This window comes from Lepisosteus platostomus, chromosome 12, assembly GCF_059453375.1.
Source record: "Lepisosteus platostomus isolate fLepPlt1 chromosome 12, fLepPlt1.hap1, whole genome shotgun sequence".
Classification (NCBI taxonomy): Eukaryota; Metazoa; Chordata; class Actinopteri; order Semionotiformes; family Lepisosteidae; genus Lepisosteus; species Lepisosteus platostomus.
This window is the reverse complement of record NC_142622.1, coordinates 45,063,059-45,087,505: the sequence shown is the minus strand read 5'-3', so window position 1 is coordinate 45,087,505 and position 24,447 is coordinate 45,063,059. Positions and strand designations below refer to the sequence as shown.

The window sequence follows — 24,447 nt, the reverse complement described above, 5'->3', positions numbered from 1 at the left end:
CAAATCTTTTCACAAAGATACCTACCATCAAGCTTTTCCTAAAAACAGCACCAAAGCTTGACTTCTTATGTACTGTAAGCCGTATTTCTCACGTTGGTTGAGAAGTGTGCTTGTATTTTGCTTTTTTGAAAATATATTACTGCCATGCTGTAGATTAGAGACCATAATAAAATAATACTTACTGTGAAATGTTATGAATGAATAAATGGTGCTGTTAATAATTAGCCGTTTTTTTTAGTCCCTTGTGTATTTAACCTGTGTGATTCAGACGATCGTTCTTGTGATAAGCTGAAGAAAGTGCTCATTGGCTGTCTGAAGGGGGCACTCAGCATATAAGCACAGTCTGTTTTCTGTCGTTTCCACTGCTGCAAGTAGAGACTGATAGGGACGACTGTGTCTTCACCACAATGTAAGTATTGTTTCCACATTATATGTCTTCAGATTAATGAAGTTAGTAAAAGAGAGCAAATGATATCAATTCCGGAGAGTCTGATTTTGAATGTGCAAAGTACAGAATATTGTGTAATAGTGTGGATACAGAATGACAGAAAAGAAATCCTGGTCTCTTTGTTTGTTCTTTTTTCTTTGCTCAATTTGCTAACTAACATGAATCCTTATTGATTGTTCTTTTTTATTGTGCAAGTTTTAATGTCACATTTTGAAAGAAGGTTAGATCTCTCTGTAGAAAAATTACATTAAATATTAACTTACAACTATTCTTATGGCATACTAAATGAATTTCATTATCTTAATTGAAAAAGGAATTTTCTGTTCTCTATTCTCAAATACCATTCATGACTTTATGTGCATTTGCTATAAATGAACAAATAAATCAACATATGGAAATATTTAAAAATAGGAGATGGCTAGGAGGTTACATTTTTTGTTACATTTTTTATGATTCACAAATTAAAATATTTATAAGTTTTTTTAACTTGATTTTTATCTAGTTTAAATAGAATGCCGTTCAAAGGCAGTAATATAAAAGGTAAACAAACCACATTGTTGTACTCATAAAACATCAAGGCTACAGAACATATTGTACATACTGTAAGTTAATAGTAGGTCAGGTCTCCTCTATATACAGTAAGACTTAAATTGTATTTGCTTAAAAGTAATCAATCTAAGCGTCTGTAGGGTATCTCGATCATTTACATCTGGATTACACAGTATTAAAACGGATTAAGGAAAGCAACAGTTCGCTGTGTTTAATCAAGCACAGAAGGCAATATTAGAAGGTATTGTAACAAGATTTCAAAAGTAAAAATATAAACAAAATCTTTAAAAGGTGATCAGCGTAATGCATTATTTTGCTTATTCAATTAATTGCAATAGCCACGCTAGACTAGCGATTCCTGTTAAATCCTCTCTGCATCATACTGAAGTCCCTCTGGCTATATTTCAAACATGGTCTTTTAGTACTTTAGGTATTATACTTTCTCAGTTGTCTTCAGATTCTTTTGTGAAAATTGATCATTTATTGAAATATTTTGTTCAAAATAAGATACTGTACATGTCTGACTGGTGTTTCAGGTGTTTGGTATTTACATCTGCCTACTGTTCAATGCAGCCTACTTTCTACAACAAACTGTTCCATTTCTGGAAGTGTCTGCCGTATTCCTCTAACAAAAATACAATTTTTTAAAAATTACCTTTTCATTTTGAAAGAACATTTGGAGTGTTTTTTTATTCAGTTGATAGCTGCAACAACAATCTCAAGGTTTTTAGATCTCAAAATGTCCCTATACCAATCTTCTCTTTCAATTTAGGTTAGAAATTCAATTTTAAAAATATTACTCTCTACAATGTCTGTGTAAGACTTAACTGATTTGTTTGTCTGTACCAAAGAAGGTGGTGATTAGTGTCAGTGGTTCACTATGAAATTGTTGAATAATGAAATGAAGCACAGGCAAACCTTCTGAGTGTCTGTAGCTTGGACAAGCCAGCTATCTTGAACCACTGTACCACAGCAGTCCCTGCGTCATCTCAAATCACTAGTGAAGCACCATCAAACAAAAGCAAAACAAGTATTCACAACAAGTAAAGATCTTTTTATTCTCCGGAATTCCTCATTTTTAATTAACAACCAAGAGATTATTATTATTATTATTATTATTTTATTATTTTATTATCATCATCATAGCCTTAATAATAGTGTTCAGCTTTCTGCAGTTTCTTCAACACCTCCCAACTACATTTCCAGTTACATCAGAACATAAGAAACGTAGAAACAGGTGACCTTTTGCTGCATCTTGTTCCATTGCTATTTAAGCAGATAAGTAAATCTAACATTTAATCCAGCTATTTCTTAGAAGAGCCCAGAGTTTGCTGCTCTTGCACATTATTTGCAGTTCTTTGTGGAGAGAAATTCTGAGGGCTTTGATTTTGCAGTTAGAAGATGGACCCAGCAGAGTTCCGGAGACGAGGCAAGGAGATGGTTGACATCATTAGCGACTATCTAGAGAACATCGAACAGAGGCCGGTGTTTCCCGACGTCGAGCCAGGCTACCTGAGAGCGCTGGTTCCCCAAGAGGCCCCGGAAGAGCCGGAGTCCTTCGACGAGATCGTCAGAGACATCGAGAGGGTCATCATGCCAGGGGTGAGAGCAAAATAAAAAAGCAGACGGAATAATGTACCATGATGGAAACAAGCTTGATAGGACATGTTCCATGTACTGTATTTTAATTCAAGCTAAAAGAGCACTAGCTCACAATACACATTTTTTGTTTTCTTGAGGTGAAAGGCACTAACTCCAGTTTTTGTTCAGAAATTGCATTGTCATTGGTCTTCTGTTGAATGTAGACACTTATCACATATTGTTACTTTACCTGTGATGTGCTAAAAGGTTCTGGAATGTATCGAACATATTTAAAATAAAGTTGTATTCATTGTCAATTTCTAATTATATACAGCCAGACTCATGGACGAAAGGGTCTGTTACCCATTTCTCTCTTTTTGCCTTGTGTTTATCTCTTGGCTTTGTCCGACGATCCAGGGGTATAAGAACCCATTTTCTATGGAAGGCCATTGATAATTAATTATCAATATTCAAAATTACATGATGCTGGAGAAGCATGTATGCAAGTTTTGTCACATGAATAATGTAAAATCTTTATCTTTAGTCAAAGTAAAAAAAAATATTCACCGTTACTGTTATTTGACTGGATGTCTGCAAACTGCATCGTCTGATGTAAAATACGCAAAGAAGAACTTTCGTCTCCTTCTCAGCTGTCTTTGCAGTGTATCACAAAGTGCACTTTGTCATAGGTTTGGGTTTTATCGTTGTCTATGTATTGATGTTAAATCACATCCCAGTTGGCTCTACAGTATCTTTTGTAACAAACTAGGGCAATTTGTAACCAAATTCAGTATTCTAATTGAATATCAAATATTCTAGAATCATGATATTCTTATTTGCAATGGGAAGGAGATGAATAAGAAACCATAAACCTTACACTTATTACCTGTATAGGAAGCTAAAAAACTGTAACTAGAACGCAAGCTGGCATCTAGCAATTGCTTTTATTTATAAGGTGGTGTTAAATGCCTTCTTTTAAAGATTTTTTTTTAGACTTATATAAAGTAATAACGTTTTTTTGTCAGTAATAGAATATTTGTAAATGTTCACGTCGTTGACTAGTACAGTATATTTTGTTCAAAGTCTAGGACTTTTCTTGTTACTGTTGCAGTTCTGAATATAAAGAATTACCAAAGGCCTGGTAATGATTAAACTCCAACTGCAAACCACCAAGATTAGTGCTTTAACTTTGATCTTATACTAATTCAACACAGAACATCAGCAACAAGTTGTTTACAAGTGTTCATACATCATGTAAATTAAATAAGGGCTGAAAAATGGTTATGAGTTGAGCGATAACTATAAAGTTTTCTCCCTTTAATAATGAAAAAAAGTCAAGCATTTTTTAACCTAACTAAGGCCTTAACAGCCCAAGAGAGATAAGACCAACTCGTGAGTCCACTGAGTTATATATTTTATCACTATATTTTATATTTTTTAGAGAGAGCCCAGGCACACCTACACTTGAAGGTGTGTTTCCAGGGACAAGGGTTGCTGTTGAGCTAACCAGTAATCAAAAGGATAAATGGCTAATAGAGTTCAAAAGCGTTTCTTCATTACATGAAACAAAAAACATTCCACATAAGAGCTGAACACGAAATTAACCTGAAGTAATATCTTCAGATTGCTGTCCTCCCAATCCTATCCCAAACACCTTTGCACAATTTTCTCATAGGTGGTTCTGAATTACATACTGCTTTGTAATAGTAGTGTAACAATTAACAACACTCTAAGTTTGTTTATGTGGTGTTTATTTGATCCAATTTTAAACACATCTACAGCCTAATCGGCAATGCTAGTATTTATACAGTACTGATAACAATTTAAGCCCATAAAATATTGTCACTATTAGAATTATTACTAGGTTAGAATACCAGTTTGATTTGGATTGTTAGATAGGAAAAGGTACAGTATCACTATTGTGTATGTTCCTGTCTGCTTTTTTTTTCATTTCCAGAATTATTTATAAGTAACTTGTGGAGTACAAGTATGAAAAGACACTTCAACCTCCTGCAAACTACTGGGGTCACGGAATAATTCCAGGTTTATAATAGAAAATACGTTTTAAATTCTAAAGATGTACTTGATTTGAAAATAAAAAAAAATACTGAATTAATAACATCTCCATAAAAAAAACATATTCTCATTGAAACATTTGCCTGCGCATTTTGCAAGTGTGGAGAGTGAGCTGGAGGTAGACCACACTAAGCACAGGGGCTCAGTCGGGTGCGATTGATCAGAAGAGGGTTAGAAGGGTTAGACAAGTCAGGAAAGAGGTGGAATTTCTGTAGCCTGTGTGTGTGCCTGGACGAAAAGCAAAGGCTTTTGAAGCCCAGGATCACAGCAGCAGAATTAGCACAAGATTTGATTTAGCAAAATGCTTATTGTGGTTTTGTGAAAACGATAAATATTCAATCTCACACAGGTCACTTGGATGCACTCCGACATCTTCATCATGACGGTCTTTGTTTCATTTCCCTCCTGAAGGTCACCCACTGGCACAGCCCTTATTTCTTTGCCTATTTTCCTACTGCCAGTTCGTTTCCTGCCATGCTTGCTGACATGCTGTCCGGAGCTATCGGATGCATTGGATTTTCCTGGGTGTGTAACAGTTAATCTCCTCCTCCTTTATTTTCCAGACCTTTCTGTGTTAAATGTTTTAATGATGTGAGTCTGTATTAGCTGAAGTGATAAGTCTGGTAACACTGAAGGATTTTATTTATTTTTTCACATTTTCCAATGTTCAATTTTTAATGAACGTATGCCTTTTTTCCCCGAGGGACCCTTTATCACCATTATTCATTGTTTATTATTAATAAAAAATTCAAAAATGTGACTACAGTTTATTTGTATGGAGCAGTAGTTTACGGTTTTCAACGGACATGTACAATTCTCGTATTGAGTAAAGGTTCTAATGGTAATCAGAAGTGAAAAGCAAGAGAAGTAAGCAGATTAACCCCCTTCAGGCTGCCAGTCCTGCCTGCACAGAGTTGGAAACGGTCATGCTGGACTGGCTCGGGAAGATGCTGAAGTTACCAGAGGAATTCCTGGCTGGGACAGCTGGTCAAGGTGGGGGTGTGATACAGGTAAGGCATTACGTTTGCGTACTAGTTAACTGGATTAGACTGGTTTAAATGACCTAATGCTGAGGCTGAGATCTTGAATATTTTTATCAGGGCATTCTTTGTTGGTCTGAATCAATTCAAATGTGCAGTAACTCCCTTAACATGAGCCTAAACTCCTTAATTGTGTAATATTTGTAATAATAATAATAATTATAATAATTGCTTACACTTACACTTTTCTGGACACTCCACTCAAAGCGCTTTACAGGTAATGGGGATCCCCTCCACCACCACCAATGTGCAGCATCCACCTGGATGATGCGACGGCAGCCATAGTGCGCCAGAACGCTCACCACACATCAGCTATTAGTGGGGAGGAGAGCAGAGTGATGTAGCCAATTCATAGATGGGGATTATTAGGAGGCCATGATTGGTAAGGGCCAATGGGGAATTTGGCCAGGACGCTGGGGTTATTTGTAGTAACTGAACTATGTCCAGAAGCCAGTGCACACAGAATGAATACATACCAACAAGATTTTCTCCTGGATTATATTTTTATTAGTTTAAAATGTTAAGGCTTTTTCAAATGTAGAAATACAGGAGAGCAGAGCCAAGAACTGAGACAGATCCCATTTATTTTTTAATGTATTCAGCAAAAATGTACAGTAGGTAGAGCTATTGGCAATTAATTGACACTCAACAGTAGAATCCCAAGATCTGAAAGAACGGTCAGTGTCCTCTCTAGACAAATATTTCAGTCAGTTTGTATGTTTTTTAAAGGAAAGGAAGGTAACGCAGATTCTGCAACTAGTTATAGCTTATGTTATTACTGTCACAGCTTTTAAGTGTCTGTGGGTTCAAATTAATTTCTCAACTTTTCTTCGTTACAAAATGCAATTAGACATTCAAGGTTTTCTCTCAGTTGTGTACTGATTCTTCTTTGAGCCTACAGCACTAGGCTGAGCTTTTGTAAATGTTTTTATCCTAGGTCTTTACCATGATAAGATTTGTTTAAACTGAATTTGGAGTACCAAAATGAAGAAAATGATTCCATTTCGTAATTTATTTCTAACATTAAAGTATGTTATTAAGTTACATAATGGGTTATTTAAAATTGTTTTCATAAGATTGTGTTGCATTTGGGGTCTTTTGTTAATTTAATTTCTTTGAAAGTGCTTCACTGCAGACATAAACTAGAATTTGATAACATTTGCCAAAAGCAGGCAAATCTATAATAAGCATTTGTATGAAAGGTTTCAAAGGCATCATTCTGAATGTCAGAAAAAGACTTAAGTTACTAGAAATATTCAGATAATATTTATCAAGGAAACTTGACCTGCAAGGTGTGGAATTCATGATAAAGAACCAGGTTCTGGATTTGTTACTGAAGAACATCTCCATAATCTTTTGTAAATGTCAGCTATGCTTGACAGACATAATAATTGACTATTTTTGGGGGGGTCTGGATTTGTTCTGAAAAACAATCATGTTGTGTTTTATTCTCATATTGACTGCAATCTGTGTGACATTGATTTTTCCCTTTTCCTCTTAACACTTGAATACTGCAGGAAATAGCCATTTAGTGTAGCTTTGGAAACAGCTGAGGGAATACGTGTCCATGCAAGTTGGTCATTAATTCTGTTTGTGGACAGAACATCTCAACAGAAGAAGCTCTTAATGTATCAGATGTGACATGAAAAAGCCAGCAGATAATTTCAGGCCTGTCTTTATAAACCATAAACTTTTTTGTGCCTTTTTTCTGCATTACTGATTTACTCCCATTGAAAATGACTCACTATGGCAACACATAACACCTAACATTTTGACAGTTTGCAGACAGCTCTCTTGCAGTCTGTGGATGAAGGTTATTAAAGCACATGGTGAAAATGAAAATAGCCTGCCCTACAGTGCACATTGAAATTGTAATCTTTGAGCAGCACTGCTTATGTCAGTGTACAGGTGATAAACAGAGTACAAGAATCACAAACACCTCTTGAGTTATCTGAATTTAGCTTTAGATAAAACTTGGAAGACAAAGATTTTCAGTATTTTAATATCAAAAATATATTCTGAGCTTAATGCTGAAGGAGCTGCCTAAGAATATAAATTAATAATATCTGATAGATTTATAAATATAAATAATTATTACATTTAGGAACTACTGGTTGTAAAAGGTCCATCTGATATGTAGTATATTGATTGTGTTTATTTCATCTCGGTTATTTGTTTTATTTCCATGAGAATACAGTACATAAACTGAGATAAAAGCATCTCATGTACAATGTCCTTGTTAAAAACATAGAGTACCTCTGGTGAAAAACAAATCTACCTGAATAGCACACAGAAACGCACATCTCTGAACTGGTGCGTAAGGGATGTTAGTGAAAGGAAGACAACAGTAAAATCCAAAACGGTTATTAACTGTCCACTCAAAGGTTTATGCTGATATGCAGCTGTAGTCGGTAGAACCCATGAAAATAGGCGTGTTGGGCATTATTAGACAGTATATTATGCAGTTCAGGTGGGTAGCTGCGTCAGCATGCGTAGGCTGCAAAGGAACAAGTAATAGGTTAATCCATGCTGAAAAAAAGAAGAAAGAAAACACAACATGTTTGCTTTTTTAATTAAGAGAATTAACCTTAATTAAGAGAATGTTTCCCCCTAGGGTACTGCTAGCGAAGCTACTTTGATTGCTCTGTTAGCTGCACGAACCAGAACAGTCAAAAAGATCCAAGCGGAGAACCCAGGGACAGCCGAAGAGGACATTCTACCCAAACTGGTGGCCTACGCCTCTGACCAGGTGAGCACGTGAAACAGCACGAATGGGCTTAACTGCACCCATATTCACACAGAGCTGGTGTGACTCTGCAGTGTATGAACTCACACCGTACACACAGCAACCCCCTGCAGCCTAAAAAACTCCATTTGACACACGACATCTGATACTCTCTTCTTCCTGGAGAGCTGTTTACTGGAGATTTTTAAGAACGTAAACAATAAAATGTTTTCAGAATAACAAGGATATTAATGGTATAAATACAAATAAATACAAATGCAAATTCAAGCTTTATATTTTTATTTTATTCAGTTTTCATATTCTCCTACCTTTTTCTTTATCTAAACGTAGGATAGTGTTGTGGCAGGACTGATTTCATACAAAAATGATGACGTGCAAAAAAACGTATGCTATACCTAAATTTCAAGTTATAAAGCTTTTCCTTTCAGGAATCATACCATGTTATTTCATTTCAATAATATGTCTAATCTTAATCTTAGTTTAAATATTTCTTAATGTAAGATGACGGCAAACAAAGGACATATTTAGCCTGATCCAGATGAAGATTGCACAAATGTCAGTGTCCGCAGTGACACAGAAATCTGTTTAACTGAGGAAGTGTGCGCCTGGTCTGCAAAGCTGCTAGGTGTCTGTATGTAAGAAGGCAGCCCTCCCCTGAAGTGTTAAGTTCCCTTGAGCCGCTCAAGCCCTGGCCTCTAATTCAGCCTCGAGGATCTGTGACGTGCTCAGCGTGGCTGCTGAAGGGCTGATAAGAAATGGAAAGTGACAGCGCTCCACAAGTGGTCTCACACAGGCTGGATCTGCTGTCGGGGGGAGGATTCGCCTGGAGATACTGCTGACCTTTCTGAACACAGCCAGCGAAAAAACCTTTCCCTTGAACGTGAACCATGAACTGCTGTCTGTGTAGTTTACTTAGTACAGAGTAGAAGTTTTCTTCTTTGAATCTATTAATGATAACAGTTCATTTACAGTGCCCTCAGGCTCTTTATTCTTAGTTCATTTTTCAGTTGAAGATTTCTGATGGGCGCTATGTTTACAGTAGTAAAACCTTGTTTCTGACCATCATAAAAGTTTAACAGTAAATGTGAACTTTATTTTTAAAACATTTCTAGCGTGGTGGAATATTTCTGCATTTATTTTGCTGTACTGCATTTTGCATGATTCACGTGCTTTACCCCACACTGCTGTACTTCGATTTACCACGGTAATTTCTGGTATAATGTATGAACCGCAGGAAGGGTCCTGAAATGGCTCTTCTGTTTTGCTACAGGCACACTCCTCGGTGGAAAGGGCGGGGCTGATAGGTGGAGTGAAAATGAAGATGATCCCTTCTGATGACAAGTTTGCTGCTCGAGGAGAAGCTCTCAGACAGACCATTGAAGCGGACAAGGCAGCTGGTCTCATCCCCTTCTATGTGAGCAATTCTGTACTTCGGCACAATATTGAGCACCAAAGCTATAGCTGGCGGAGTGAGTCTGCTGTACCAACTGCCCCTCACGCCCCTGGGGTACTTCTGGAGAAGAAAAAATCTCAGTTTCCACTAAACAGAAAACAGGTTTACAGATGGAGACGACAGAGAAAGTTATTGATAGGCCTTCTGTTTTTTTGATTTTCACCAAGCTTCTGATTTTCAGTAATTTTCTTTTATATCTGTATGATCTTACCATGTTTTGATTACAATCAAGCAATGGGCTTATAGTGAAATAGAGAAAGCAGCATTGATTATTTTTTTCAAACCTGGCCAAGTCGAGCTTAGTAACCGCATTATTTTATTAGCAGATGCTGTTATCCAAAGCATTTTACGTGTTACTTTACCTTTTTACACGGTTGGACATATTGCTGGAGGAATCAGGGTGGAGTACAACAGTAGTTCTCTACCTGCAATCTGAACCCATAACCTTCCAGTAACAGGTCTAGATCCTTACCTGCTTCTCCACACTGCTGTGTGCATACACGCCAGCAGGGTGAATAACGACAATAAGCATTTACAAAAACTGGAGTGCTGTTAACACTGGATTAGTTACTGTTTATTTCTAATGTAATGGATTGGGGTTCTCGGGCTTGTGCCCTCGCCACTCCCAGCCCAGTTTGTCGCTCCACAACATGGGCTCGAACCCGGGTCTTGCCGGCTGAGCTAAAGAAGACCTTCCTAAGCCCAGGCGGCCAAGATCCCTGTTATGCCCATGGCCATATTCGTTACAATAGTAATTAGTATTATTATATCATTCAGATCATTCACATGTTACACCTTCCCCTTGAAGGCAGTGCAGAACCCATCACTCATGCCATTGTCATCCCTGGAGCCTGTCTGGGAGGGTTAGAGGGGGGTGGCAGCAGAGAGGCCTGGAGTTTTCCTATTAGCATTGTCGAATTTTTTCAACTATTATCTTAATGCGTGGTCCTTCTACCACAGCTGTCTGATTATACAGGCATTTCACGAAAGCTTTTGCAGAAACATAGAGGCTGGTGAAATAGACGAGGGGCAGGAGGATGGGAAGAAATGCTATATTATGTCATTCTATTTTTTTTTGTCGAAAATTCAATATCAATAAACAATTGATTCACTTTACTAATTGGTAGAAACTAAAAAGTGGGTAAACGCACTGGATATTTAAAATGGCGACATCACAGCTTGATGGCAAAGCTCATCCACATCTAGATGTGGCTGATGAAATCAGATGTAATTAAGCAGTCCCCGTGTTATGGTCCAGGCTCCATCTGTAAAACACGACGCAGCCCGGATAATTGTAGTCCAACATCCACATGAATATTCTCCTTAGTGCTAACTACGCAGAAGGCTTTCATCAGTTGCACATCTGAATTGCATTATCTCCATCTCTTTTGGCTCTCCCTGAGGTTTTTGTGGCTGTTAATTTTGTTTGTCAAGGCTGTGCTTGCCATCCTAAATTAATTTGAATCTCATTATTCTATCACCTCGCCGTGTCGAGAGTAAAATAAATTTCAGTAAACGTGTCTACTGAAGACATGTCTCAAGCAACACGGGCGATAATGTATTTACCTGAAACACGGCACTTTGCATTATAGATAAAAAAACATCGCCTAACTTCCTTCATAGTAAAGACGTCATATTTATTGCTGATGTTGCAGCTGATGATGAGCTGTCACCAGGTCGTTGTCTTTTCATCACACCAGCCTGCTTAATTTTTGTGTTTGTGTACAAACCAGAGGCCACAGGAAAATCAATAATCACTTTTTATTCACTTTTATCACTTTTAAAGCACACTTAAGCTCCTGATTTTTCCATGTACCATTCTTTTCCTATTACACTTGACATGCTACTGTAGATCGATGAGCACAAGGTTAAGTGCAAAGAAATAACATAAGTTCTCATATTGTCATGTAGTTTCATGGTAAGATATGAACAATGAAACTGGATGTCAATACTTGTTTGAACTACTGCACAACGATTCCTCCTAAAGAGAATTTTATATTCCAATATATATATGTCCTTTTGTTTTGAAACTTTCCACCATCATCGAATATACACTCTCTCTATTGAGAGCTCACGGTTTTATTACATGTGCAAGACAGCTGACATCTGAGTCACAAGCACACCAACAATAACCCTATTGTCGAGCAACACAAAGCTATCACGAAAGTGAATGATATAGTAATATAGATATAGTTAGTTACGTAAATAAACATGGTGTAAATCATCATAATTGCATATCATTCTAATGAAATAAATATCAACTAAACGTACTGTATCTGATCACAAACACTGTATTTATATAAAGGACCTTGACAAAAGGGAATGGGTTTTGTTTTGATTATGCTGAGTTGGCACAGGAGAAATAAAAAAGGTGCAAGCATTTCTAACAGTTTTATTTAAGGTAATGAAATGAGGATATCCCTGGCAATTCTAGTATTAACATGGGCAACATTTCAATGTAATAGCGAAATCCGAATGCTTTTTAGCAAGAAAGTGTATTATTGCGCTTAGAATCAAGTGTTATTAATACTCTATCTGTTGCCCTGACAAAGCAGCTTGGGCATCAGTGTAAAAGCAGAGGACAGCAGTTGACAGGAAACACCTTCTGTGTCTCGAACCCAGACCAGGACAACGTAAGGCTGTCTCTATTCTGAAACACCCCAGTGGTGCGCTGTGCTGTGCAGCCAGGATCTCCACAGTCTGCTGTTCCAGTTTCCACCTGTTACAGGAAATTACATTTTCTCATATTTTTACAACCCTAAAACTTCATAAAATGTTAAATTTGAACACAATTGGTTTCTTAGTTTTGTAGCACGTAACACAGTGTAGAATTCCAGACTGTAGGAACAAGTAAGGAACAGTAGATCACGGCATCGGCCTCTTGTCAGCAAAGGCCTCAGTTTTGTCCCAGTTCCTAAGATGCTGGACATCCCCCAAACCCCTGTTGGCATCCCCCAAACCGCTTTTACCGCAGGATTCGGCTCAGAGCACATTCTGCTGATGACTTCTCCTCACCAGCAGCTGACAACAACCGGTTTATTGATGCCATTAACAATATCAATCTTAAACAGAGCTGTTGGACACTACCCCCCCCACCCACCCACCCCCGCCATTTTCCATAAGTCAGATAACAATCAAGCTCCCAAGACCCTTTCCACACCCAGGAAACACAGGTCTAACCTCACCCAAGGAGAAACTCAGGCACTCCAATCTCTCTGCAATAGAGACGATATTGTTCTGCACCTGAAGAAGGCTCCACAGCCAAAATGCTGTGCTTTTTCTTATCTTTTCAGCATGGAATAAACCTTTACTTGTTCTTTTGCTGACACTGGTCCCTACATAGAATTGCATAGTAGCCCTTGTGTCCAGTTTTCTTCCGTCCCAGTTCAAACCAACTCTGTATGTCCATCTTATAAAATACTGCAGCTTCAGCAGAAAACAAAACTATGGACAAAGTTCACAGTGACCCTCTCAAAAAACATTTTGAACAACTTGGTGATTAGGCTATCAGCTTAAAATGATTCATTGAAAATATATATCACCATCTCATGCTATACATTTTTTTAGCATTACATCTAAGTTCAATGTGCTTTTTAACTTTGTGGTTTACAGTTCTGTGCAACTCTTGGAACAACACCATCGTGTGCATTTGATCGCATCAGCGAACTTGGCCCGATATGTGAGTATTTCTGCTTTAATTACATTTTATGTCCTGGTCTCAAACAGGAAGTTCTGTTTTTATCATGCTACTACAGTTTTTTGCTTGGGTACCTTTTATCTCTTGCAAAGGGCTGTCAGAAAATAGTACACATTTTTAAATGGGAGTGCAGTGAATTTGATAGAACAAAATAACAAAACACTATGACCACGACATTATTGAATTACCTGTTATAAGCTCACTTCTAATATGCTTGCTCTCTTAGGTCCCCTTTTGTTTACCTGCATAATATTATGCAATTAAGAAAGATTATAAAACAAAATGTTTTTATGTCTAATATTTGAATCTTGTTTTAGGTAATTCAGAGAACATCTGGATGCATATTGATGCTGCTTATGCAGGCAGTGCTTTCATTTGCCCAGAATTCAGGCATCTCCTCAATGGAGTGGAGGTGAGAATCCAGACAACCCTGCCCAGAAATCGGCACTGAGCAGCTCTGTGATTCAGACTTCCAGGACCGATACAGGTCAATACCAACCATGACATTAAAGATGAAGAGTTGCTATAAAACTGTTCACTAGTTTAAAAAAATCTGTCGGTAGCAAACCAGTACTTTCAGTAGTGTCGGTGTTGTATGTATAATGCCACAAGAGAAAGATCATCCCTTCTTCAGCTCTCATTATGTTCTCTGCTAGCCCATTCTACAGCTCAGCGGGCCACTGGAACACATCTGAGACCAGTGTGCTGTGTGTTTGTACTGTACTAGTGCAGCAGTTAGCAGTCCATAATTGCCCATGTACAGTATGAGACAATGCAAAACTGTTGGGTTTTTTTCTGGTGGTGTGTGTTCCTGTGGGGACTGCGCTGACACTAGTGTCATAGTAGGGAGATGTCACTGGGAACAATGCCTGTGGTTTTTAAATAGACCCCAGAGGTGTACTTTCTATTATATTGTGTGGTGTCATGTCTCAAGGGCAGAAACCAATGTACTAGGATGTACTACTTCAGCCAATGATTATGCTGATATTTACTGTGTTTTCCAGCATCACAATATCAAAGCACAACCCTGCTAATTAAACACAACTATCACTGACACAGAAGAACATTCAAGACAGTGGGCAGCCCACAAATGTGTTCCTATTGAACCTATAGGTTGTGCTCAATTTGTGTAAATAATTGTCGTTGTCTGACACAGTCAATACCTAGGTACTAGTTATATTAAACAGAGGTATACAGTCTCAACAATATGAAAAGTTTCAGGAATATTTTATCACCTCATGGATAAGTTACTCGTGCATAGTATAAATTAAACTAAAATTTGTCTGGCCATGGTTTCGTATTAAAGTATCTGAACAACTGTCACTACTTCTTCCCATTTTGTATATATGTTACCAGAATATAGTTCCTAATTGTTTATTTTATACTGCAATATTAATACCTCTGTATTAGTATTGTGGGTATTGTTATATTAGTATGTAGTGTGCACCATCCCAAAAACGATAATAAAAGCAGAAGGCTTTAAAATTGCATATTAAAAACCATATTGTTTTACAAAATTTGTTTTCCCCAGACAGCATACTGTTTTTGTGAACTACCTCGTATAAAACGAAAAACTAATATTTCCCAGACGTCATAATATACAAAGCAATCAGTGTGGAATTAAAAAGTATTAAACTTCCTTTGAATTGCAGTAGCTGTTCAGTAGAGCCTGGTCACAAGCAAAGATAAGGGTAAAGTAATTTCCTGAGGCATCAGTAGACCTTTAGATAAGTCCTGATCTCAGTGTCAAAGAAATATCACTGTTTATTAATGGCAGAAGTTCAAACAATAGTGAGATAGTTAGGAAACCATAAAAGATTTGGCTTTTATCAGCAGGTAAATGACAGTGGTTTGGAGTTTCCTGAAAATTTATTGGTTGCTAGGAAATGAATCACTACCAGGACCCTGCATCTGTCAGCATAGCAACTATTCAAGAGCCCTCGATTCCTTTCAGACCTCAAACATTTTAGTATCCTTTCACAGGCGTTTATTATATAAGAAAGGCATTCAGGGCGGATATTAGAAATGCAAGCAAAGGTAAATAGTTTAAGGTCTAAGAACTGTTTTTGTTATTTAAAATCAGAAACAAGTATTTAAAAGCTTGATGTCTCAAGGATTGTTCTATTATTTAGAATTTCATGAATTGAGCAAAACACTGTCTCGTTTATAAAAAAAACTTTGGAAACTTCAGCATTTTGAGCATACACAGCATTTAAAACCCTTAAACAGTATCAGAGTCTGAGGTAAAATCTAGCATTTGAAACACTGAGAACCCTATGGGCAAAATTAGTTCACTGATTACAATTTAGAATATAATAACACATCAAAAACCACGTATAATATCTGTAGCGTGCGAATGACTCCTTTGTGTGTGATTATTTCTTGACTGAAGTAGGGAGAGACATTTCTGTGAAATTCTTATTTTTAATAATTCTTATCTCTGAGAAAGGCTCAACTTACCTCACCTTCATAACATCTCAATTAAACTGTTTTGAAATCAAAATTTGACAGACTGTTGCTGGCATTTAAATAGAAAGATTATATCATAATTCTAACTTTAAATGAATAATGATTATTAAATATTCATTAAATAAATAATTAAACATTTCAGAGTTTTGCTAGAAAAGTAATTGATTATTTTCAAATAATATATTAAATGAATGTTCAACAAATACACCAATATATTTTTTATATATTTCATATAAGGACCCTTATATAAATATACTGTATATTAAATATATGTATATTCATTTTTTTCCTGTTTCATTTTATTTACATTGTGTACTGTATTTATTCTAGTTTGCAGATTCCTTCAACTTTAACCCTCACAAGTGGCTTTTGGTAAACTTTGACTGCTCTGCTATGTGGTAAGCATCACAAGTGTTCAATCAGTGCTTTAAAAATAATAAAGGTAATGAAATATTGAATGGCAATGGTAGGCAAGTTTTAACTGAATATTAAAGTGAAAAACTCAATTAAGTAAATAATCAAGCTACCATTTTTTTGTGTACAGTATCTCTTTGTGATTTCCCATTCTTAATCTCATAGTATCACCCCTGTTTCCAGCTTGTTATCCACCTTGTTCTGGGGAAAGGTGCTCTTGGTACTTCTGTCTCCAGATCTCCATTGCAGACAGTATGGGACTCATTAATTAAGTATGCTTAATTGGTCAAAGTAAAATTTATTCTTAAGCATATCTTAAATTTGCTTGATAAAGTGGTTTCTGAAATCTAATGGGTGGATGAATGGAGCACAAATGCTCTTGAGTATCTGTCCATTGATATAACTACAAACATTAAAGCTGCATCCATGGAAAATGATGACTCAAGCCAATTCTTTTTCAGCCACAGCTGTCTAACTTGCTAGTCTACTCATGTCATATGAAGATTATTAGCCTTGACCTTGAAAGACCAATATTCACAATTAAGTCATCCACTGCATGCTTCATTTTACTTTATTATATAAGGAATCCGATAGATTTTCCAAAATAAGTGAAAATAATGAGGTATTAATAAAGTGTTTAACAAATTGATATGTTTTACAATAGAGTAATGACACTACTATTTACATATAAAAGTGTACAAATGCAATTTGAGGTTTGTTTTTGTATTTAAAACTCAAAAACGATGTGGTGGACTGACTTTATTAAGTAATGGGAAAGATCAAATTCATATTTCTCCAGCTCAGGCAACTACAGTACGTCAGTGTACAGGGAAGCACTCCTCCAGGAAGCAAGATTTTCCCCGTTATGTTGCAGGGATACCGAGGAGAACTCACAGCTCCACACAATCACAGTAATTCCCCACATGGTCTGCCGTTGGATTGTGTATTATATTATACATTTTTTATAAGCAACAGTAAGAATTACAATTTGGCATCATGTGTCCTGTGTCAGCTGTCAAACTCAGATGTCAGTGTGCACCACCACCTCTTGTCGTAGTTCGGAGTTATAGAGTCGCGCTGTGGTCCTTGCAGAAAGGGATGCTGCTGTTTCTCGGTATTGTGCCTGGAATTCAGCAGCACAAAGTCACCTGCCTCATCTGGCTTTTTAAAAAAGGAAAAAGCCTCCCCATCTGCCATTTGTTTCAACACCTCTGAAAAGCCCTGTCTTGTTTCCATTGCACAGGCCAGTCTCTGTAAATACAGTAATATACCAGTATATCAGCATGGCCTTGGAACGCAACAGCCTGCAGGTCATTTCCATCTCTGTGAATATTAGGGTGGTGAGTGGAGGTGCTATTAATACTTAATGGAAGAACAGTTTGGAAATTTTACATTTTGGACTCCATATTTAATAGGATCATTTAAGGAAGGTGGTAATTTGTTAGTTGTCATCTGTATTTTAATACTTTACGAAAATACCCTTTTCCCTAAAAAGCAAGTGACTTTCTATTTCTTTCGCCTTTCTTTTCCTCTTAAAAATGTAAAGGTGAACGAAGTCCAAATAATTTTCCTTTTATGATGTAGGTTTAGAAATGAACAGCGTATCAGTTGGAGGAATCGGTGTCTTGCCTGTTTCTTAATGAGCTGCTTTTCCTGGTTTCATGTTCAGTGATTCTGCCAGCAGTTACCCACATGCTGTCAAGCTGGCACATGAAGAAATACTACAGCTGTAACAACACGATGTTATAAATCGTACTGTATGTAATACAAGTAGAAATGTTGAAACTAGTGATAAAAATGATACAGCTTTGTGGATGACGAATGAAATAATAGCCAGCACAAGTTCTACTTCTCTTCTCTTAGTCTAGAAACAATATGAAATGTTTGCATTCAAAATATTGCAATGAAATCCACTGACCACAAAAAAAGAAATAATACTAATCGGCCTTTCGCAGACACAAATTATTTATCATGATTTTGTAACACCCTTGGTTAAAAGGCCTTAAAATATTGAGAAAATTCACTGAGTTTCTCTCCCCTCTTTCTTCTTGTAGGGTGAAGAAACGAGCTGATATCGTTGGAGCTTTCAAAATGGATCCACTATATCTGAAACATGATCACCAAGAATCAGGTTGTAATCTTCATTCATAGGATGTTGTATTTGATTTTTAACTGCTGACTTTTTTTATAGCCTGAAGTCAATTTGCTCCTTGCTAGTGACTACTGGTAGGAACATGACCAAGTTGTCTGAATGAATACTGTACTCTGAAGGCAGTTGTGCTGAAGTTAAAATCTCTTCGGTACGCCTGCTTTACAGAACCAGTTTTGTGAGGTAATAGTCAATCACTTGTTGTCTTGAATTAAATGTTCAGTCTGGGAATAAAATATATTTAATTTCAAAATAATCTAACAACCAAAAAGGCAAAGCTTGACTAAAAGACGCAGAGGATCTAGATAAATTAAAGGTGATCATAGTAAGTTTTTATTAGCTTCCTTTGTGGGCTAAACTGTGGGTTTGCAGAGATAGTATGAGTGTGCATGTTGATCTTTCTGAGGATAGTGTCTTTAACCCTTAGGAGGCTGGACTGCAGCTTGTTTATCAACCGTTTTAGAAGCAGGTCACACAACTGCTACCCTTCAATACTCCGCTCACAGCTGTGCCTGAAGCAGGGGCATAATTGCAGTGACAGGAAAACAAAAGACTGTTTCATTATCTTTTGCTATGTGACAGGCGTCTGCCTTCGCCTGGGTTGCCTGCTGTAGATGTTAAAAGATTACATGCCACCTACTACATAATCTCCTGAATCCAGAGTGCCAATATGAAATAAAAGTGAAATCAAATTATAGCTTATTGAAAGTGAAAAACACCTTTTTTCATTTTCTCTTTTATTGAAGCAAAGACAGTGTGGTCGGCAATTTATCCGTGTTTTTGAATGAAAACGTTAACATTTTTGTCTCGTACGACAAGGATATCTGCACACATTACAAGGGTTTCTGTGAAATGTGCATTACTTTTTAGATTTGAGAAACTGTGTAAGGAGCATGCACTATCTAATCTGCTTACTTACCATGTATATTTCTCTTGGAGAGAGAATGCAAAGACCTTGTAGATGTTTGATTTATGTACTGTAATTAAAGAGTGATTAATGGTTGCAGTTTTTGTTTCAACTAATTTCTATCCTGTTCTCTTCCTGTTTCCAGGACTTGTCACAGATTACAGAGTAAGTACTGTACAAGAGTATTGGAATCAATTTGCCTCATAATAACCCTTAATCACAAACCTTCTGAGGTTTTTTAGACTAGTCAAGCATTTTCTTGAGAATTTAATTGAATTTATAATACTGTAACGCTTACGGCTGACAGGTACTGTGTAAGAGCCGGCTTACCAGAGCAGGTGACGTCACCGCCCTTCCCAGTAATAGCAGGACCACAGCCCCTGGGCTGTGGAGAGATCTCTCTTTAGCTCACCGGGCTGGGTCCCTGCTGAGTGACGCGGGAGTCCCGGGTTCGAGCCCCCGACGGTGAGGGGCCGACCTAATACAGCAAGGGCGCCCGCCTGAACCTCCGTTGCGTTACAATACCAAACCCATCATTATTATCAAAAGCATCAAAAATCTGTTCTTTTAACTGTTTCTATTTTTGAAAACTTTAGTTCAGTTGTGGTGTCCAGTACATCACCAATCTTGTAGAATTCTCCTACTATCTTGAGTACATGAGAGGAAGAGTTTATGGCTCATCACTGTGTCACCTCAGCTCTGTTTATTCTACCTGCTGTTTAATATTTATTAAATACTTTTTGTAAAGATTTTTTTACTGCAAAGCAGTGCCTGAAGGTGTTTGTTTCATGTATAGATACCTGTTGCTTTTCATTTGATTGTTACAGCCGCATGAGTTACACCACTCAGCAGTTCTTTCTTTCCTGAATTTTTACTTTACGTGACACCTCAGGCCTGGCTAATCAGTCCAGAGCTTGTCCTGGTGTCTAGGCCCTGTGGGTGGGGCACCAGTCCATTACAAGGCCTCGTGCCAGCAGTGCTGGTCCCCACTTACAGAGCTGGGCGCACTGGTGCAGCTGGAGTACTGCCCCTCACTCAGGGGTACAGCAGCACTGTCTGCAGCAGGGACTCGATCCAAAGACAAATCAGAAGATTTAAGTACGACGTTGCGCTGTCCCCGATAAATACTAGATTTGTCTACTAAAGATTTACATTTTTTAATTTTTGTGCAGTGATGCTTTAAAAAAAACAAGTGAAACAATGTTAATATCCTTGTATCCAATGCAGCACTGGCAGATACCACTGGGCCGAAGATTTCGGTCTCTGAAAATGTGGTTTGTGTTCCGTATGTATGGGCTCAAAGGACTGCAGCAGTACATTCGGAAGGTGAGTCATTCTGGACTTTTCTGGAGAGTTCTCTTTTACCTGGTATCTGTTATCGGAATATACGGTACCATATATGCCAACTCTCTGACCTCACTTAACTGTTTTCTGATCTGTTACAAATACATTTTAATGAGTCAGTTCGGGCACATTTAATTTGATCTTGCCTAGTAATTGAGCCTTATAAAGATATAACATTTATTTTGTCAATGTAGTTAAATATGAACTTATTGGGCAAGGAATTCAGAGAGTTATTATTTAGCATACCATTAAATGGTGTAATAGAAATGTCTTTTAATTTGTCCTTGGTAATGAGATATACATGACCTGCCTGCCCCTTCATTGAATACAGTACTATTTAGCTATTATTGTTAATCATAGATATGTTTTTCTGCTCGTAGTTTGTGCATTTCTTTTATATCCCACAGGTGTATTTTCACCACAATCTGCAAATGGGAGTCTCACTGACTTACTGTACCTATGTGATTTATACATGTTATTTTATGTCACACCCTTTAAAAAGCAGAAAACAATGTTCAATATTTTGCCTACCAAGGGTCGATGTAGTTAACATAAGGCTGCCATCTGGTGGCCGGTTAAGTCACATACCAGGAAGGGACCGCTCACATTAGGACGGTCATTTGGTCTTCCGGTCCTTATTCCACTTGTGATCTTAATTAGTTAATTGAACTAATTGGCTGAGAGGTTTAATCGCTTGTTGTCTTAGTCCCTTGTCAGATGCCAATAGAACAGCACCTGCACAGCATGGACGTCAGACTCTTTGTACTCTTCACCACAAACCATGTTCTGTAACATTGCAGCATGTGAGCTTGGCCAAGGAGTTTGAGAGTTTGGTGCGCAGCGACCAGCGATTCGAGATCAGCGCGGAGGTCGTCCTGGGGCTTGTATGCTTTCGACTGAAGGTAACCCTCTCCCAGTGTTCGTCAGTGATGAAAAGGAAGAGGCAAATTAATCGTTCTGACTGTGGTTCTTTTTTTATTTAAAACAGGGATCTAATGCTTTGAATGAAAAACTCCTTAAAAGAATAAATGATACCAGGAAGATCCACCTTGTCCCCTGCCACCTGTCGGGCAGTTTTGTGCTGCGCTTCGCTGTATGTGCGCGGACCACAGAGTCAAAACACATCCAGTTCGCCTGGAAGCACATCGCGGAAATTGCCTCCCAGCTTCTGCAGGAGCCCCGGCAGTAGGGGCGGAGGCAGATAGCGACACACCCCGACGACTCTCGCTTTCATCAAATCCAGGCGGGCACCGACGCATAGCCGAGGCCTGGTTCATTTCGAAACCCCCTGTCTAAAACACAAGCGCAGGCACTTCAACATCCATCTCTTTCACGTGGAGCCGCAGAAGGACGCTGAAAGTCGTGTTTTGCTTTTTGCGGAAGGTAAAATAAAGACTGAATTTGCACCGTTGATGTTCTGAAACAAGTTTGCGACTGTGTGCCATACGATTGAACTAACTCCCTAATATTAGCCCTACGGCGAATGAAATGGCTTTGATGTTTTTAACTTAATCCCTGGTTAGACTCACACTTTAAAAAAAAAGGTTTTAAGTCCAGTCTAATCATCTTTCTTAGACGAGACGTTTAAAACTTGAGAGCTTTAAGATTAAGATGAGCTCTGAATAATAATTCTCATTCACAATCCATACGTGGAAATGCGTGTGTGTGTGGTTAACAGCCCTGTCTTCTGTGTTGTGCTCGATATCAGACCAAGCCTGCTCTTCTCCTGCATACTGTAGTCCCGTCTGCACTACCTCCATGCTCACCCTGCACTAATGACTACTGACAGTGCAGAAACACCCCAAAGCCTTAAGGCAGGTTGTACGTTGTGTGTTTCTCTGTGCGCTTAGGCTTAATACTGCTGTTCATCCAGGCTGCTTCAAATCCTTTCCAAAGAGTGGTCAGGGAGCTAAAAATATAGCAAGGGATTTTGTGTGAGGGCAACTGGAAAAGGTTTGTCCATAGGTTTTGGATGAGTACACTTTATGTCCTGTATAGTGTAATAAGGGATCTGCATCCTGATGTTTGAACTAAAAACTGAAACGTGAAACAAGAAATAAAGATGATTGTCTGCATTTCATTTCATGGCTCATGACTGGTTTTGAATCAAGACTTAAGGAAGATATCGCACTAAATATTAGTTGGTCAACTGCTGTGTCATCACTCTGCAGTCTGATCTCTGATTTAAGAGGCTAGACAGGGCTGGAGGGGAGACCTGAGCACAGCTCTGCTATGGGGATCAGTCTTGGCCAGTCTTGCCTCTGCACCTCATGTCCTGACCTGCTGGTCTGCTTGTGCAGCATCGTGGCGAGTGCTGTATTTCACTGAAGGACAAAGCGAGTGGTGCGACAGATGCTATATCAGGCACGTAATACAGGCAAAGGATTTTAAAACGCAGAGTCTGTTATCCTGTGCATTTTGTCCTCAACAGCTTGCAATATTTCTTACAATCTCCTCTGTAGGATCATATTTGTATCAAACAGTGATAATTTAATGTGTCATCGCCACATAGTAGGTTAGTATTGTAGTGCCCTCGGATTAATCTTTTCTCTCAGAAACCTTGAAATGTAAAAGGATAAAGCCGACTGTATTTGCGACACGTGACTGCATTAGAATGTAAAGCTTTTTTTAGAAACATTGTTCTTCCCCCCATCTACAGTAGTAGGATTTTATGTAAGAAAAGTTACAAATGACAGGAGGACATTCCAAGCTCCTTCCTTACGTTGTTCCATACAGCTGTTTTGAAGGCACATCTATGTAATTTCTACTTATGTTACGTTTCAGAGCTGATTCTGAAGAAGTCCAAGGCGTTTGACACCTGGGATCAGGTCTCCTGCTTCTCTTCTCTGTTCAGGACTAAAACTTTCAGTTATTTTAGCATTTCAGTGTAGGGCAGTCCTCTAAGCATTGTAATGTATCTAGTTGCTCTCTTGTAGCTATGTTTTCCTAATTATATATTTCTTCCAGCACTTGCAGGAAAAATGTTCAGCTAGCCTTTTAAAAGTTCTGTTCTTTCCTGTGTATTTCCTTTCCAATTGTCATTGTGCCTTTGTCTCTTTAATTAGATATGCATTACTGTTATATGCTGATTAACGTATGAGGCAATGTCTTTAAACATTTGCTGTTTTTGATACGAAACCATCGTTGTTAGTGCTGTGCCTCTGTTTTGTGTTGAGCACAGCAGTTTCAAATAAAAGCCACCAGATGTCGCTATAATCAAATCAAAAGGAAACAATCTGAAAACTTACCCACGCCTACTACACCTAGTGGTCAGATTGTTAAACCCAGTGTAGTGGGGAGATGTGTCAGTGGCTGTTGGCTGCTAAGGAACGAGTAAAGGTTAATTACACCCTGAAAAGTAATAAGATGAAACAATGTTTTGGCTGTTGAGCCTTGCTTGACACCTAAAGAAGGCTCAGCAGCCACACACGTCTGGTACTGTATTGTGTTAGTATTGGATTGGCCAGATGTTTAAGGGTTCAGATCGCTTCACAATGTCAGATTAGTTTTGAGGATCTGCATCGTATGGCTTCTGGAGATCTAGCTGATATGTTATCTGTTTAAGTTCCCACCA

At 38.0% G+C, this 24,447-nt stretch overlaps 1 protein-coding gene across 1 annotated transcript; it reads left to right on the top strand.

Annotated features, from left to right (window-relative positions):
• The first annotated feature begins 255 nt into the window (after window positions 1-255).
• On the top strand, window positions 256-24,108 carry ddc (dopa decarboxylase). Its single transcript, XM_088602254.1, has 14 exons — window positions 256-409; window positions 2,392-2,599; window positions 5,066-5,179; window positions 5,545-5,664; window positions 8,309-8,443; window positions 9,711-9,854; window positions 13,506-13,572; window positions 13,908-14,002; window positions 16,390-16,457; window positions 18,528-18,604; window positions 19,675-19,694; window positions 20,757-20,855; window positions 21,674-21,775; window positions 21,862-24,108. The coding sequence occupies exons 2-14, from the start codon at window positions 2,399-2,401 to the stop codon at window positions 22,060-22,062; spliced, it is 1,443 nt and encodes a 480-aa protein (XP_088458380.1). The 5' UTR covers window positions 256-409; window positions 2,392-2,398; the 3' UTR covers window positions 22,063-24,108.
• Window positions 24,109-24,447: the final 339 nt, after the last annotated feature.